We start from the raw sequence: 17,073 nt of genomic DNA, 5'->3' as shown, positions 1-17,073 counted from the left end.
AGTATTGGTGATATATATCATGATTTGATTTTCTTAATTACCATTGGTTAAGATGTGGATAATTAAGGGAGTCAAAAGATTAGAGATAAGACAAGAAATTGAAGTAGTGCTTTGTCGATCGGACACAATACTTTTTGCTTCAATTAATTGTGACGGTTGGTTACAATTGGTTTTGCTCTATATTTATATACATGAATTATATGATGAAAAAACAAGAAAGTGAAAAGAGATGGACGTGACTTTCTTCTTTTCATTCTCTTGGTTTGGCTATTATTTTTCAAGGTTCATCATCACAATTTACACAAACTTGTTTACAACACATAATTACGATTGTTTCTTCGTTGTATCTCCTAAGTAAATTTCGTGAAACCCAGTGTGTAGTTTAAGGGTCGAAATATTACTTTTGGGAAAGTGATTCCGTTCACACCTCGAAGGTTTATTGTTGTTCAATTCCATTTTCATCTTTATGACCCTTGTTCAAGTAAAATCCCCAACAAACACTAGTAACAATGTTTTTGTTGTATTCAGCTTGTGTGTCATGCTAATACTTACTGTGTAATTGTCATCTTATGAGGTACACCATTTGACAAAAAAATGTACTAGTATAAAGAATGAACTTTATGGTTCCACAAAATTGAAAAAATAAATACGAAGTATATCTCGTCATGTTTGCATCAATTGTATGTGTACTTGGCAAAAACCTATGATGAATGAACCACAAGCTGGTATTAATCTACAAAAACAATTTTTAAGCACCCTTTTGACCAATATTTAAGGTGGCGTACAATGAATGAATAAATGTACAATTGAAGGCTGCTATGGAAACTTCACACACTAAACTAAAATTCTCTTTATTTAGTAAAAGAAAATACATCAAGGCTTCAAGGAGTATTTTCCAGGTTCATGGAAATTTCCTTCAAGTTGCTCCACCTTATTTATTTTAAACCCTCTGATCCTAATTTCTTCAGGAATGGAAGTGTCCTTATAATCAACATTTTCTAAGATCCAACCCGAGTTTTGCACCGAACCTTCCACTTTCACCTGTGAAAAGATTAGAGTAACGACCAAAAGTAAGAATATAACCAAAGAGAACCAAATTGGAAATTTGTTTTCCCATCTTTATTCTTCTATCTAGAGTGCATGTGGATTTGGGTGCTTAAAATATTTATTCTAAAAGAGAGCTCACATTGTAATGGGTTTTTGGAGTAACCTAGACTAACAATGCAACTTGCCAAGAATTATGAATAAGTTCATACCTCGGCACCATCAATTGAGTCTACAACAAGAGCTCCATCTAAGGAAAGTTTTTCAATGAAAATATTTTTGCCCTTGAGAACCATGGTAGACTTCTGTGAAATGGAGCAATTTTCTTTAATTTTTCTTTTCACGTCTGAAAATGTAAGTGCCCATTTTGGCTTCCACACAATGCGAGGCCAGACCTCCACTTCTTGTCCATTAAACACATGCATTATTGGGTCACCGATTTGGACACCCGCCTAACAAAGAAAGCAGTTGATTCAAAGCCGGATCTAATAGAGTTTTCATAAATAACTTGCGAGATATCACACCCTGATGGTGGTAACGATTAGCAAGATCAACAAAATAGATACCTTTCTCAATATAAGGCTGTGTGCCCTGTAGATAGCCATTTCACCAGAAGTTGCACTATGGTATGGATTACCCTTTGGAACCTTCACCAATAAGAGAACAATCAAAATCACATCGGTCTTCATGATAACAAATTGACACACTCCCTCAGTTCTTTTTTTTTTTTATCTACCCATTTACTATTTATTTGGTCAAATTTTTAACCTTTGGCCACTTAGATTTTAGTCCTATTGCATAATTTCTGACACTCATTAAAGGTGATGCAAAATTTGGAATATGAACTAAAAGTGCTTTCATTGAATAAAACCACACAAACCATTTCTATTGAGGTTTCATAATTCATCATCAGAGGGCCTAATATTTATATTGGAAAAGCTATCAAGCATTCAATCATGCAGACCATGTGGAATTGTGGATGAAGTTTTAATAGATCCATTTAGTATTTAATTCCATGCTCACTCTACTCTTATTTTGTTCCCTCTCTGAGTCTCTTCTTAAATTAGGTTCACAGGTATTTTTCACTGTGAATCACTAGCATATAAGCAAACCATGGATTCCCTTATATCAACTTTATGCTCACTCGCTCCACTCTCTTCAGCTCACTTCTCAAATTCGAAATCTATTTGGGGAAGTAGAAGCAGCTAATTTTTCATCATCTTAATTCCTTATATCACTTCAAGTCTTCAATTGTACAAGTAAATACAATTTACCTTCGCGGCATCCTCAGGATTGTTCTTCACAGGTGCATAAGCAAGCCATATATCCATCACCTAAGCAAAAATGAATGAAACAAGCAAATTTGTGTCAAGATAATCCCAATAACAAGGATGATTATTACATATAGAAAGGCTGCAACTTACTGTAAACCCAACCCTTGCAGTTGGAGGCAAAGTCTTAGGGTAATCTTGCATCATGCACTCCAATCTCGTAGAAGACTTGAAGGAAGTTTTTGTAGCGTCCTTATACCTACACAAGGATAGACTTTGGGGATTAAAAACTCACCATCATATTAACTGGAAATAAAACAGTGTAGTAACAAGAAAAGTGAGAGTATATAGAACTTCTATTTCATGGGCAAACAAATTTGAGTGAAATAAGTAAACAGCAGTGAGATGTGTGACAGTCTGGAATAGAATTGAATTACATATTGGCAAATTTCAGGAAACAGAAGATTACTTGGGGTTTACAAATTCTTTGATGGCACCTCCTGTCTTCTGAAGTTCCTCAATGTATGATTCAAGTTCCAGTATTAGCTGCAGAGTAATGTCACAACCTCATTGGTCAAAATTATAAGAAAAGAAAAGCAAAGCAACCAATATATGTAGGCACACAACATATTCCAGCCCTCCTCCCCCCCCCCCCTCCCTCAGCAAGTTAACAAATCTCTACCAACAGCATAGAATACCATTTAATCACCATCCTATGTATCTAAAACCATTCAGTAAATGCACATGCGCCTTACCTAAATGCAGGAAGAGGCAGAAAATAACACTTTGGGAGGGGGCATAAGGATAGGAAAGAAATTCGGTTCAGACTTTACCTGATTAATATTTCCGGGAAAAGGTGAAAACCCATTCTCAGAGTTGACATCTCCTTCAGGATTGATAGTTGCTCGGAGCAGAGGGTCAAGTTGATTGTACTCAACATTAATCACCATTGTTCTCCCTGAAGTTCACCTTACACAGTCAAAAAATTGTAACATAGGAACATACTGAGTACTGCATCTACAAGTACATTGATCACATATATGTGATTTAATCTTTATTTTAGAATACATGCCAATATCACAATACACTTGTAGTGAATGGCCAATATCTTTATTGTAACACAATGGCAATAGCCTTGGCATCGCCATGGAGCATTAATAAACTTATTTGGTCATGAAAAGCACGGAAAATATATGAGGAATGTTAGAACATAATAAAGTCATTGTCTTATAAATAAATACTATTCAGCTTTAAGCACAACAAAACCAAAGGAGAACAGACGCTGAGAAATTATTGAACTCAAAGATGTGACAATGTGACATCATACATGCTTTAGTGGGAATGGAAAGAGTACTTATCAAGTCACTTTTGGCAAAATAAATGCTATATTCTTTACCAAAACGAAGAAAGGTACAATTATCTCTTTCAACATCCCATTCAATATGAATACAATGCTTAGTAAATAGGAAAAGATAAGCATGTACACTGGTCACCCATCACTTGTAACACCTATTAATATTACTGCATCCCGATATCCCATATTAGTTTGCACACTTGCTTTCTTTGATTGTCCTAAATTAATAGCACAAAGGTCTTTTCAAGTGCACTACTGCACTTTTACTTTCTTCATCTCTCTGCAACCATACTGCATAAGCTCCGTGCCAAATTCAAGTGTGCAAATTAATTCCGGATGTAGTATTTAGGAAGAGTGTTAAATTGTAGGAGTTTAAACTTATGCACCAGATTACTACAAGATGAATGGAATGAGGTTGTGATAAATATGTTAAATCTAATCCAATAAATTAACTAAATACCATCAGCATGTGTAAGCTTAGCAATGCCTCCAATAGCTTCTTTTGCTTTTCGCGGAACTGCAAGAGAATTAACCTGGTACTGTCTAATGGCACTGACTCCCAGTGATGCTGGAATTGCCTACAATAGCAAAATTATAAAGAAAAGGAATGAGCCGACAAAAAAGGAAGTGAAAAAAAAAAATGTGCAATCAATGTTTTTCTGGCTCTTCATTAGCAGTTCACAGACTTCACACTAATGTTGATGCAAGGGTGTGAAACTGTGAACTATAGAATAACACATAAGGTCAGGGTTCAATGCCTTTGGGATTTAGGAGTGACTCGGAATCAAACCGAACAAAATTTTGTCAGGAAAATGAGAAAATGAAGTAATGAACTATTAATATGGAAAATAGAAGGCCACTAGGGCTGGAAACATGACCCCTAAAAAAAGTTATATTAAGTGAAAATACATGTCCCACAAAATTTGCCCAAGCTCATTTCCTGAGCAAACTTGCATAATTTTATTTTTTTTTTTTAAAAAAAAAAGCACACAAGGACAAGGTCAATGTCTAATGCTGTTGGGAATGACTTGACCTCAAATAAGATATATTCTCGTCAGGAAAATAGAGGAAACAAACATTTAAAAAGAAGGCCAGCCGGAGACATGCTGAGTGGAATATTTTGACTAATTCACGAACTAACCAAGACTCAGTTAGAAGTACCTCTTAAAGAACAAACACCCTAATCTTTAATTTATAAGATAAGTAAAATATCGCATGTATTGAAAGTCAAGAAACAACTACATTGTATAAGATTTACCACTTCATAACATTAACCTAAATCCACAACAGGAACCTATCCTAAAATATGCCGAAAATGTGAAAACACCTTATATCATCATATTAATATCACATTATACTCCTCGTGTCTCAAATGCTTGTCAGTATTCTGGAAAGATCAAAATCAATACACAAGGAAATAACAGTTATAATTGTTTTCCCCAATTTTTATTCATTGATCTTTATTCATCCACTAGTTAGGTTGTCATTGAAGCAGGAATCTACAATTGATATAATTTTTATTCTTTTATCTTAAAGTAAAATCCGTCAACAAATCAAATTAGCAATTATTCCAGTGATGCATACCAATTTCCTTTAGGGAATTGGCAATTGAAGTAGGGATTGAGACGCTAGAATTTGTCCCTGTACCTATATAGTCACTACAGATTAAGTCCCAGTGCCAATCAATTTTACAATACACAATCAAGCACCTATATCAATCTAAGAAACACTACTTCCTGTCAGACCAAAGAACAAGGGGGGAGGGACCAATGAGCTAAGCTAACCTTGAAGAGAAGTCCATTTGTATCTTGGAAGAACAACACCCATTTTACACCAGCATCATGCCTTCACATTCCAAAAACAAAAAACAGAATTCAGGCATCCTCAAGTTAACAAATCAGAATTAAATGTGAGTGAATTCTTAAACTAACACAAAAATTAAATGCCTTGGGGAAAGGAAATAGGTTAGAAAATCAAGCAATTGATATAACAAGAAATTTATAGCTTCTCTAATGGGTAATACAAAAATGTATGAACCCCACAATAAGAGGAACACATACCATTTTTTTAGAAGGCCACTTGAATACAAAAGTGAATGTACATCACCATGACCATGAGGTTTTGTCTGCCACAACCAGGAGCAATAAAATTTTAGTCCAGAAGAGGTTACATAACTTAAGGTTATATACAATTGATTCCTATACGTGACAATATATTTAGCACCTGAATTCTGTACTTATTTTGTGGGTCCACAGCAAGCCTGGCATCATTATCAGCCAAACAAGCAACTTTTTCCTGAAAGAGTTCCCATATGAGCTTCTTATAAAATCAATATTCAAATAATACAAACCCAAAATGTTTAGCATTACCTGCTTGATAAGTGTGACTTGTGATGGTTTCATTCCAAAATAAGCATTAGACTCCAACAGCTCCAATGTACGTGCATGAGTGTCATCAGAAGTCATAATAGCAAAAGGAATCTCCTTTTGAGGTTCACCTACAAATTTAAGAAAACTTTCAATATTAACAAGGAGTATACAAAATTCTTACAGAACAAATTGGTTCACTTGGCCCCAAGACATTAGTCGTAAATAAATAAAATACAAATGCTTATAAACAGATATTAGCCCATCTGTCACTACTTATATCTCAGACAAGCTCATTCTGCTTATCAACTTTGTTGTCCCATAATCTTTATACAGTATCGTCTGAATTTATCATTGTCCTCTTAGGCAAGTAAACATCTCAGCAATGGGATAAATCAGGAGCATTACAATGTAAGAGGACAAGGCAACCCCACTCAGACAAGAATGACCTATGTTACATGGACTCGGGTACGTGTGTCGGACACGGACACGTGTCCAAGTGTCCGATTCGTCAATTTCCAAAATTTTAGGACACGGGGACTCTGTCCTATATTTGGACACGGGTGCGGAGACACGACACTTTTATTTTTTGCCAAAAAAAATTATACATTACAAAATATTTTAATACTCTTAAATTTTTAAAATTAAATTTTTATATCATATTCTTGTAATATAAATTATATGATTACTATTTCTTGTTATAATTATTCTAGTACTTTCTCTAAAATGAATTGTTTACCGTTTTCAAAAAAATAAAATAAAATAAAATAAAAGAATTTTTTACTGCTGTAAATTGTTTCTGCTGTAAATATTGGGTAATGTATCACAAAAAAGTAATTTTGGTAAAAGTTAGTAGTAAAAAAGTCAAAAGCAAAATAAGTGGTAACCCATTACCCTACCCCCCACCTTTCTGACAGCCCCACTCATTTCCTCGAGCTCTTTCCCAAATTAAAGTCAAGAAGAACCGCAATTCCCAAATTGCAGCCAAAGTTTTAAGAATTCCCAAAGTACCGTCCACGTCACCGGTTCAGGGGGAAGAAATTTTAAATCCGGTCTACAGCAAAACCGCTACCTGAAGTAGCGGTTTTTACTAATAAACCGCTACTTCAGGTAGCGGTTTCTTTTTAATAAACCGCTACTTCAAGTAGCGGTTTTTGTTTAATAAACCGCTACTTCAAGTAGCGGTTTTCTAGCAGGTATAATTTCCTGATTTCACTTTCCTCTTTCATTTTCGTCTTCTCACCAAAATCCCATCCACGCCTTCCACCAAAATCACACCTCCTTCAACGGAAGCCGGCGCAGCCAAGGAATCCACCGACGCCGCCGGAGCATTCCTCAGCAACGAAGGCCGCCGCTGTTGACGCCGAGGGTTCGACTTTAGTGGTCGGCTTCGCTAATTTCAGAAGAAACGTGCTGATATTCTTGTTTGTGGTAAGTGCCCTAATTATTTTTTGTATTCAGTTATTGGGTTTGTTGTTGTTATTGAGTTTGTTGTTGTTATTGAGTTTCAGAATTGTATGTATGTGTTGTTGTTGTTGGTTTTGGTTGTGTTGTTGTTGTTAGTGTTCTTGTTTATTGTTGTTGTTATTGAGTTTCGGTTTTGGTTGTGTTGTTGTTGTTAGTGTTCTTGTTTATTGTTGTTGTTATTGAGTTTCAGAATTGTATGTATGTTTGTGGTTGGTTTTGGTTGTTGTTGTTGATTTACTTACCTTACATATAACCCTTGTAGAATTATTAATGGTTTCGATCACATTACTCAGTTTAGGTTGCTATAATTGCTGATTTTGAAAGTGAAAATAGAGCTTCTATACACAAAGTACATGAGCTCAAAGTACATGTAGTCATGACTTATGCCCATGTTGAGCTTCAAGAGGTATTAAGACCTTCATAGCTCAGTTTAGGTTGCTATAATTGTGTAGTTTGCTTGCTTGATGTTAGGACATTGCCACACTGTTAATGAATTTTTGCAATCTAATATCTTTGATTAATAATGGTCTTTTCTAGAATGAAACATGGAGGTTCCGAACTACCCTCTATATTGCTATTGGGGTGGAGAAATTATCCACAAAGATCCATGGAGCCGGTGATTCGTCCAGGCCCAGTTGATCCATCTGTTCTACGCTTGCAGACTTCCCATAGGAGCCACGATGTTTGGAGTGGCGTAGCTGATAGAGTTCTCTCAGTTAGGGAGCATATGGTCCAGCTATCGGGAGCTACTGAGACCATCTCCCACTTGCCACCAGAGACGGCTATACCATTTGCCATACAGACGATGCAGGGTTTTACATCATTTTGTGGCCAAACCTTGTCTAGGGTGGGGCAGTCACACCTTATTCAGCAGCCTCGACCGTCCACGTCTTCATCTTCTACTGTGCACACTATGCCGATCAGACCACCACCTCATCGTGGAGGCCATTCAGCACGTGTCTTCCGTCCACCGACTCCTTCTCAGCATACTATCATGACATCTCCTCCACTAGTGCATCGCCAGTATCAGAGAAACCGACGGCGTAGCAACACTACGTCTGGGGTTGGAGTTGGCCTGGATGACATTCCAGAGGAGACAGCTGCATCATCTTCATCGTCACCTCATGGGAAGAAGCAACGCCCGAGCTAAGTGTATATTTTGGAACTAAACTAATTTTTTTGTAAATGCTTAGAATTGGATTTTGTTATATTTAATCAATTGAAAAATATTCGACTTTGCAATTTCGACTTCCTTAGATCTTCATAAACTTGTTATTTATGGTGGTTGTGTTGAAAATATGCTATATATCTCATGTTTTACAGGTACACAACTTGCAGGTTTTTTTTTGAGTGATTATGCAAGTTTGAAAAAAAAACCAGTCCAGGGTAAACCGCTACTTCAAGTAGCGGTTTTTCAAAGTAAACCGCTACTTGAAGTAGCGGTTTTCCAAAATAAACCGCTACATAAAATAGCGGTTTTTTGTAAACAAACCGCTACTTCAAGTAGCGGTTTTAAACTAAGAAACCGCTACTTGAAGTGGCGGTTTATTGCAAAAAAACCGCTACTTCAAGTAGCGGTTTACCCTGGACCGGAAAAAAAAAAAACCGGTTTTTTAACCAGTGCTTACGTGGACGGTAGAATGGGAAAATAAAAAGATTTGGCTGCAATTTGGGAATTGCGGTTCTTCTTGACTTTAATTTGGGAAAGAGCTCCATTTCCTCTTCCTGCCTTTCTCTCTCTCCTCCCCCTCTTTTCTTTTCACTCTCTGGTTTCAATGGAGTCGAAGAAGATTTCGCACACAGCCCTTGCTCTGAAGTATCCAAGTGCAAATAGCCGAATCTGACACGAATTCCGTGTCCGTGTCCGCGTCGTGTCGAGTCGACACGGACACTTTGGGATTTCAGCCGAGTCCGATGAACATAGAGAATGACTAAGGATGGGAAACCTTCTAGTCTTAATTTGTATCAGCTACACAAATGAGATAAAAAAAAATGAAAAGAAAAAAACTTCAGCGGCACTAGATGACAAGGAGACCTTAAAAATTGCTTTGTTCCTATATCTGGTTGACTGGTTCCACCCTCTCAGTATGTAAGAAGTCTTGGAACTCAAAACTTCTTTCATGATTTCTAACAAATTTAACAAAAACATTGGCGTTGCCACCACACATTTCATTTGCCTTTTCTACCTAAATCCCAGATACTTCATCTAAGAACCAGACATACTGTACAGCCCAGCATAAATAGATTCCCTTGCTCAACAAATCACTGAGCAGTGATACGGGTCATTGATTTCTGAAAGGAAATTATGATTTACTACGTATTTTTCATTATGGCCTTAGAGATTGGACACACTTTTTATTGAAAAACTAGCTTGCATCAGAAACTGCAAATGTAATTAGACCCCGTTCACTTCACTTTATTTTTGTTCAATTGAAACTATTTTTACTGAACTTCAATTAATTTTACTGAACTGAAATTAATTTTGCTGAACTGAATTTTATTTTTTACTGAATTTATATTATATTTCTTCTTTAAGATTACTGATTTTTACTAAACTGAAAATAGTTTTCCTAAACTGAACTTATTTTTGCTGAGCTGAACTTCCTTTTTTTTTTAGGAAAAAAAAAGAACTTACTTTTACTGAAATGAAATTATTTTTAATGTATATTATATTTTTAAGGTGAAGTGAATAGGGCCTTAGTGATCTTGTAAAGAAGTTGTCCAAGAAATGCCTTCATTGAGGCGGAAGTTCAGTTTTGAAATGAATACATGGGGGGTCCGCTGGAGGGCGTCGTAGCTGGTTGACTTCTACGTTGTAGCTGGAGGGATAAAACAGCGTAACAGGCAGCAGGTGCCTATAGTGGGAATAAAACATGGTCAGGAGGAAGTAATTAGCTAATTAGGTTGTCATAGACAAACTCACAAGAAAAGACAAATGATGAATTGCCTCTTCAATATGGCAGATGGACAAATGTAAGACAGAAAGGTACATATGTGACCTGCAAGGTGAGATAATATTTGATGAGGATTTGGTTCCCATTATGCCAATTAAAGTTGTTACTGATGTATACTTGGCTTCACATTTGTTTTGGCTCTCAGATACTCAGATTTTTAAGAATCTGAGATCTAAACAATAGCTTCACAAATTCAAGGTGAGACCGTGAGAGACGTCTGTTCATAGTACAAGTGAAACAGGGAAGGAAAATAGTCTACTGATCTACCCCCTCGTCAGCCTGTCTAGCAGTTTGGTAGTATTTCTTTCAGAAGCAAAGAAAACAAAAAACTAGCAGCTTTGTGTGGGATAGATATAAAGCGGCATCATCAATGAAAAGAGCTAAAGCCCATTACTCAACCTATTTAAGGCAACACTCCAAAGTTTCTTTCAATTAATTTATATCATCCCCTTAGCTCAAGAAGGATATTACATAAGCATAATACCCAAAGATATTGCTTGGCCCTCGGATAAATCCAGATCCTAACATTGGAATAATGGCTTGCTAGTCCTCACTCTGAACATTCCTATTGAAATGCGATAATTAGAAGTGCTACAACACCAACAGACCGGCAGAATGAAGAAACAGAATAAAAACCATCTCACATTGAAAGAGGACGTCAGCTCCTGCTGGAGCATGCACAAATTAATAATATACACAACCTGAAGCAGTTAATCATGGAACCAAGTGTTTATCTCTATCTAGATACCAAAGTGCATTTTTCACTTCCCAACTTGCATTATCAAGGTTAGTATGATAATGTTCAAGGATCTCTTAGAAAACCTAAAGCTAGAAAGGCTCATCACGCATGCAAGAGAAACAAATGGACTCACTGTCAAAAACATGGAAATCGACTTTTACCAAATATATAACTCTGCCTGCAAAAGACTAGAACAGAATTTAAATTAATAGTAGAGAGTATTTTGCAGCACCAACCTTCGGATAGTTTGCAACTAGCTTCTTGAAGAGCAAGAATAGACTCTATGTACAGTTGTAAGAAACATGTTCCAGTGGAGGTTTCAGAAGGAAGAGCAACCTGCAAGTGCACAGAGAGCAATAGACTCTAAATTAATGTGACTGTCAGATTTTACAAAAGAACACATCTATGCAACAAATTTGCTTTCCAACAACAATAGCAAAAGAAAAAGTCCAAAATTTTCATGCACCCAAAAAAATTTGTTGTTGGACATAACAGACTAGATACCACGGTATAAAGGAGATGTAATGAAAGTGGAAAAAGGAACATATAAAGTACATATCCAGGAGGAAATGGTGAAAGAGGGTGATTAGTGTCTTCCAAATGCAAATCACCATTATATAGGTTGCGTAAGAAAATTCTGAAGCAAACCCTTCTAGAACCACACTTGCTTGCTTATCATATTTCCTTAGGGGGGTGGGGGGAGTTGAAATTTGCAGAATATTTATCACCTTGATTCCGTTGTATCCAAGACGTTCTCCAAGTCCCCCAGCAACAAGAACAAATGCAGCGTTTTTTGCTTCTTTGACGCCAGCCTCTTCATATTTGATGAAGTTCTCGTCAGCAAAAGTCAGATTTTCACCTGTTGGAACCTATATGAAATTTTTTTTTTTAAAATGTTAAGAAAAAGAAGGATTATACGTAGTATTAACAGCTCAGAAAAAGGAGAACAAGTAAAAGAGGATAAACAGTTCTCTAAAATGGAAAAATTAACTAACAGATACAGATTAATCCAGTTTTGATAAACTTATCAACAAATCAATCAGCTACTTCCACCAACAAGCCACACACAGCAACTCTAAATATTTCCTATCCAATCAAAACAAAGAACATCAATTGTCCCAGCTCATCAAATCTTTATAGTAAACATGTTTCAAAAAAAAATCTTTATAGTAAACAGATGCATGTTGGACTGTACAAAGTATCAAGTTCAATCCTAGGAGGTAGTACAGCTATAATCTAGAAAGTAGTGACCCAGAAAAGAAAAGAGAAATTTATAAAGCAAATGAGTCCTTTTCCTTTTCAAAATAGTCTTTATCTTTTCCCTTCATATGACTCTTCAGAGACATTGCGTAATTTTGTAGAACCTAACTTAGACTGAAAACATTGTATAACACGAGCACAGTTGCTTTAATGGCTATGTTGTTTGCAGTTGAGACAAATTCCATGCATCTCACTGTGGCTACTGAGGCAGCGATCTCCCTTCTTTGACTTCCTTTTTACCACATGATATATACATACATCAGATTATTATTTAAACCCAATTTCTGATTGATACACTATGGTCTATGCAACTCCGCCTTGCTCAGTGGCTCTTTCACTCTCATTTTGGACTCTTAAATGCTTCTTCTTCGGATCTACTCCAGCAATTTATCTTCAGATAATCAAGATCTGATAGTGTTTTTTTTAAAAAAAACTTTGTAGTAAATTTCTATTTATTTCTCCATGTTACACATAGAATCCCTGATTGAAACTTCTGGTCACTAGAATGTTCAGCCACTGAAAAGATTTCAGCTAGCTTTTATTAATGACCTTATGGGAATGTCTGGATTCTGGAATTCGGATATCATCTACCTAATTCATAATCAATTTTGAACTAGGTGGACAGATCTAGCAGGAAGCCGCGCAACACCCTGGACTAGGCAAAAATAGCTTGCTTTACTGGCTGGGAGAGTGATAGTCATGAGACTCACAACTGTAGTCTACACATTAAGGAAAGACATACGTTGAGGAACCGAAACACAAAGGCAAACAAGTACGCAATGGTAGCATGGACATAATAGATATTAGGAGCAAGTAACATTTAGAAGTGAGGAATCAGAGAGTTTGTTCAAATCAACTGAAACTCAAGACTTACAGAAGGTGTAAAACCATCAAAGGGATTCTTTCCAGCCTTTGAATCTGCCAGAAGTTCTCTAGCATTTTTTATATATTGCACAAGACCACCAGGATAACTGGCATCAAGGCGAGCAACCTGGAAAAACAGCTAGTAACATTTAGAGGTTGTAAAAGATAACAAAGAAGATATCACTACATTAAAAGCAGTATCTACAACATAAAACACCATAAGGACATCAATTCACTGTCATCTTCTTCATAAACATGATTCATAAAAAATCAACTTTAGAATAAAATAAAGCCCCTATCAAGCACATTATGCAAAAATAATATAGAAATTTTTTGTAAAAAAAGATGAGAGAGACGGAGAAAGCAATATATGCACTCCAACATTATATTCTAGTTCTATGATACTCAATGCTTCATTTCACTTCAAGAATCCGTGTTGGATCCTCAATACTACACCATAGGTCAACTTAGACACTTCGTTTCAGACCAAAACCATTGAAATCCTTTAAGAGTCGGACTATTAGAATGTACAAATGTCAAACTCAGACATGAGCATCTAAGCCCAGGTAACATAGGTCAAGTTTGTAATACAGCCTTTATAAAAAAAATAAAAATAAAATTATCAGTTGCAAATGTTCTCATCACAAGGACGCCAAGGAATTGTCTCCATATATAAGAAGGAAGGGAGGGATTGAGCATGCCATCAAACTCATATACCCTAGGAAACACCATGCATCGATGTGGAAGCAACTGAAGAAGCCATAGAAGGTTAAATCTTTTTAGTATGTTTTCATTATTAATACTCTAAAGAAAATAAAATCTTAGACTACGAGTTAGGAAGTAGCAGCTTAGGACTGATAAAACAAACAGTTGCAGGGTAGAAGCCTAGAAGCAGTAGTAACAAGAAGACAAGAACATTTTGATTGTTTCTCAAATCTACATTGGTCTAGTTTATTTAAATCAAGATTAGAGTTTTTGTTTAGAACTTATGCAGTCACCATAACATTTGTAAACAGCAGCTGCAGCATGTTGACAATTGCTATCAATTTCAGGCCAGATTAACCGACTTGGTGTATGAAGGAATCTGATCTTTAACTGTTAGTAAAAGGGGCCTAGCTCTAATATTACAATAATTTAGAACAAACTAGAATGTAACTAAAATAATATCTGAAGTCAACTGCAGGAAGCAGTTAAGAGCTTCAATCAATCATCTGCAGGACAGTGACAAAGGTAAAGCTTACCCCTAGTGAATTTAGGACCGAAGTTCAGATTTTAATAATAATGTGACAACTTTTTTTTATGATGATTAGCCTAAACTCTAAAGTGAACCCTGAGATTAGAGAAGTCTATCATCTGAGTTTGGTAAGTTAAAGATCGTCCAAAACTAGAGAGCCAGTTCCCAACCTTAACCTGTTCCTTTGCATGGCCAACAGGAAATAGGGCTACAGCTGGTCAGCCCAACTCAGATGAAGACTTCTCTAATCTATATATGGACCAAACAAGCACCTCCACATAAACTATCCTTCGCTTTAGTTGCTATGAAGTAGCAAGCTAGCCAAACCCTTTTCAATTACAAGTCTGCAAACAGTAACCTTTTCCAAGAATCCAAGTCCCCCCTATGTCTTGGGTGAGAGTCTCACTAGAGGCATCGAGGCATCGGTTAAGGTTCCATGTGGTATGGTATGGCACAAGGTGTAACAACTAGAAAGCCCACACATTAAGGCCGGACAATTTAACAGGTAGAAATGCTTGAAAGGGAATCATGAAAATGATAAAATACACTATAAATTTTTGGGTAATGCTATATATAAGCATTTAATATACTTCCTTTTTTAGTATTAAGTTGGGAATTTATCGACAATTCACGAGTAAATCGGTGTAATAAATATTTATTAATTGTCAATTCTTTCCTTCTTATATGCAGCCCTTTTTTATATGTAGAATAATCTAGGGGGACAAAATTTCATGTAATCATCTAAATTACATATATACGAGTATAACACAATTATAATTACTCCATAATTAATGCTAAGAGTGAATTTTGAGCTCGCATTTGCAGTAATAGTACGGAGTAGTAGTTTTGAAATTCCATTTTTTTTTTTTTTAGAATATATACATACATCCTAACAAAAAAGTACAATATTTTTCATACCTGATTCGAAGTACGAAACATGTAGTATAGAAAGGACTCAATACTAAAATGATCGTTCACAAATCACAACAAGTGTATCAATTATCAAGTAAAATTATGTTATATGCAGCGAATTCCTTAAAAATGATCTCTAACCAATGTGGCCGATTAATCAAATATCAATAAACCTTTAATACCCATCAAAAAAAATCTTTTTTTTTTAAAGAACCTTGAAAAAAAAAATCAGATTCAATGAATTAACCTGATCAAAAAATGCTCGTTTCTCATCATCATCAACACCAGGTTCAGGCCAATCATCAAACAAATGACTCTGTCCATTCTCAATCAACACTTCCGCTAATTTAACCTGAATTCAATTCAAATAAAATGCTAAAAATTCATTACCAAAATTACACAAATTAAACTTCAAAATTTTAAAAAAAAATGATGATAATTGAGATGAAATTGATACGCACATGATTAGGAGACAGAATTTGGCGGTTTTCCCGGAGACAACCCAGTTCGGAAATGTCGAGGTTTGAGAGTTGATCGGCGGTGGAATCAGCCATTGGAGAGCGATTCAGAGATCGGAGAAAGGGAGATATCTGATAAAATTATATGGATTTAGAATATTCGAATCAGGTGGAATAAAAAGGTGCTCTCTAAATAGCTTTGATAATTCTAAATCAATTTAAGACTTCATCTTCGAGAAAATCCCAAATTCATAATGATAATATGGAGTGCGAACTTTTAAATAAATCGGGTGTATAATATTTTATAAAGTTAGTTTTAAATTTTTTATAAAATAATTTAAAATTATCTAGATCAAAGTCTGAAATTGTTGCTTAAAATTATCATGCAGATCAATCATCAAGATTTTAGGAGTATTTTTTTTTACAATTTATTTTATCATATTCATATGATTTACTACGTGTCTACGTAAATATATAGGATAAAGATTAGAAATATTTATCCTTTTACACGATATTATTAGACTTTGTTAGGATTTAATTTTATCTTTTATTTTAGGGAAATTCTCTTTGGTAACACTGTAATATTTAATTTTTTCAATGGTGAATTGTAAAAAAATTTATTATCTTTGCTAAACTCAAACTTTTTATATTAACTAACCATAACATTAGTGATAAAGTATAGTTAAATATTTAACTATAGTTAGTTATTTTTTAATTTATTTTATTATTATTATTATTGTTATTATTTTACTTATTAAAAAAAATTAAAACAAAAAAAAGCCACCCCACCAACCAGACACCATTCCCGCCCCTACCAACGTCGGCACGGCGGCGCTAGCCCCTCTGCCGTTGACTCCCCGGGCTCCCCCTCCCCCTGAACCGTATCAGCAACCACCACCCAGATCACAACCTCCTTCTCCCCTGAACCGTCATCATCAACCACCACCCAGAATTAAAACCAAAACCTTCCTTCGCCGGCGGCCAGGCGCTCCAACCTCAGTCAGCGGACGCCCAACCTCCCCCACGGCCAGCGACGCCCTATCTCTCCTATTCGCCGGCCGAAAACCCTTAAACCCACCTAAAACACCAGAAAATACCCAAACCCGTTTTGGGGTTCGAAACCAAACCCAGAAAACAGGTTGGGTTTTCC

General features: G+C 35.9%; 1 protein-coding gene across 1 annotated transcript; it reads right to left on the bottom strand.

The window, feature by feature from the left end:
• Positions 1-605: 605 nt before the first annotated feature.
• LOC110725744 (UDP-sugar pyrophospharylase-like) lies at positions 606-16,396 on the bottom strand. Its single transcript, XM_021905213.1, has 18 exons — positions 16,300-16,396; positions 15,927-16,037; positions 15,713-15,817; positions 13,330-13,446; positions 11,924-12,064; positions 11,432-11,531; positions 6,039-6,166; positions 5,893-5,964; positions 5,730-5,794; positions 5,454-5,514; positions 4,130-4,247; positions 3,149-3,273; positions 2,785-2,861; positions 2,469-2,574; positions 2,319-2,378; positions 1,611-1,691; positions 1,257-1,496; positions 606-1,041 (listed from the first exon to the last, which is right to left on the bottom strand). The coding sequence occupies exons 1-18, from the start codon at positions 16,306-16,308 to the stop codon at positions 874-876; spliced, it is 1,884 nt and encodes a 627-aa protein (XP_021760905.1). The 5' UTR covers positions 16,309-16,396; the 3' UTR covers positions 606-873.
• Between the last annotated feature and the right edge of the window lie 677 nt (positions 16,397-17,073).

Source organism: Chenopodium quinoa, unplaced genomic scaffold (assembly GCF_001683475.1).
Source record: "Chenopodium quinoa cultivar QQ74 unplaced genomic scaffold, ASM168347v1, whole genome shotgun sequence".
Classification (NCBI taxonomy): Eukaryota; Viridiplantae; Streptophyta; class Magnoliopsida; order Caryophyllales; family Amaranthaceae; genus Chenopodium; species Chenopodium quinoa.
This window is presented reverse-complemented; position numbering and strand designations above follow the sequence as displayed.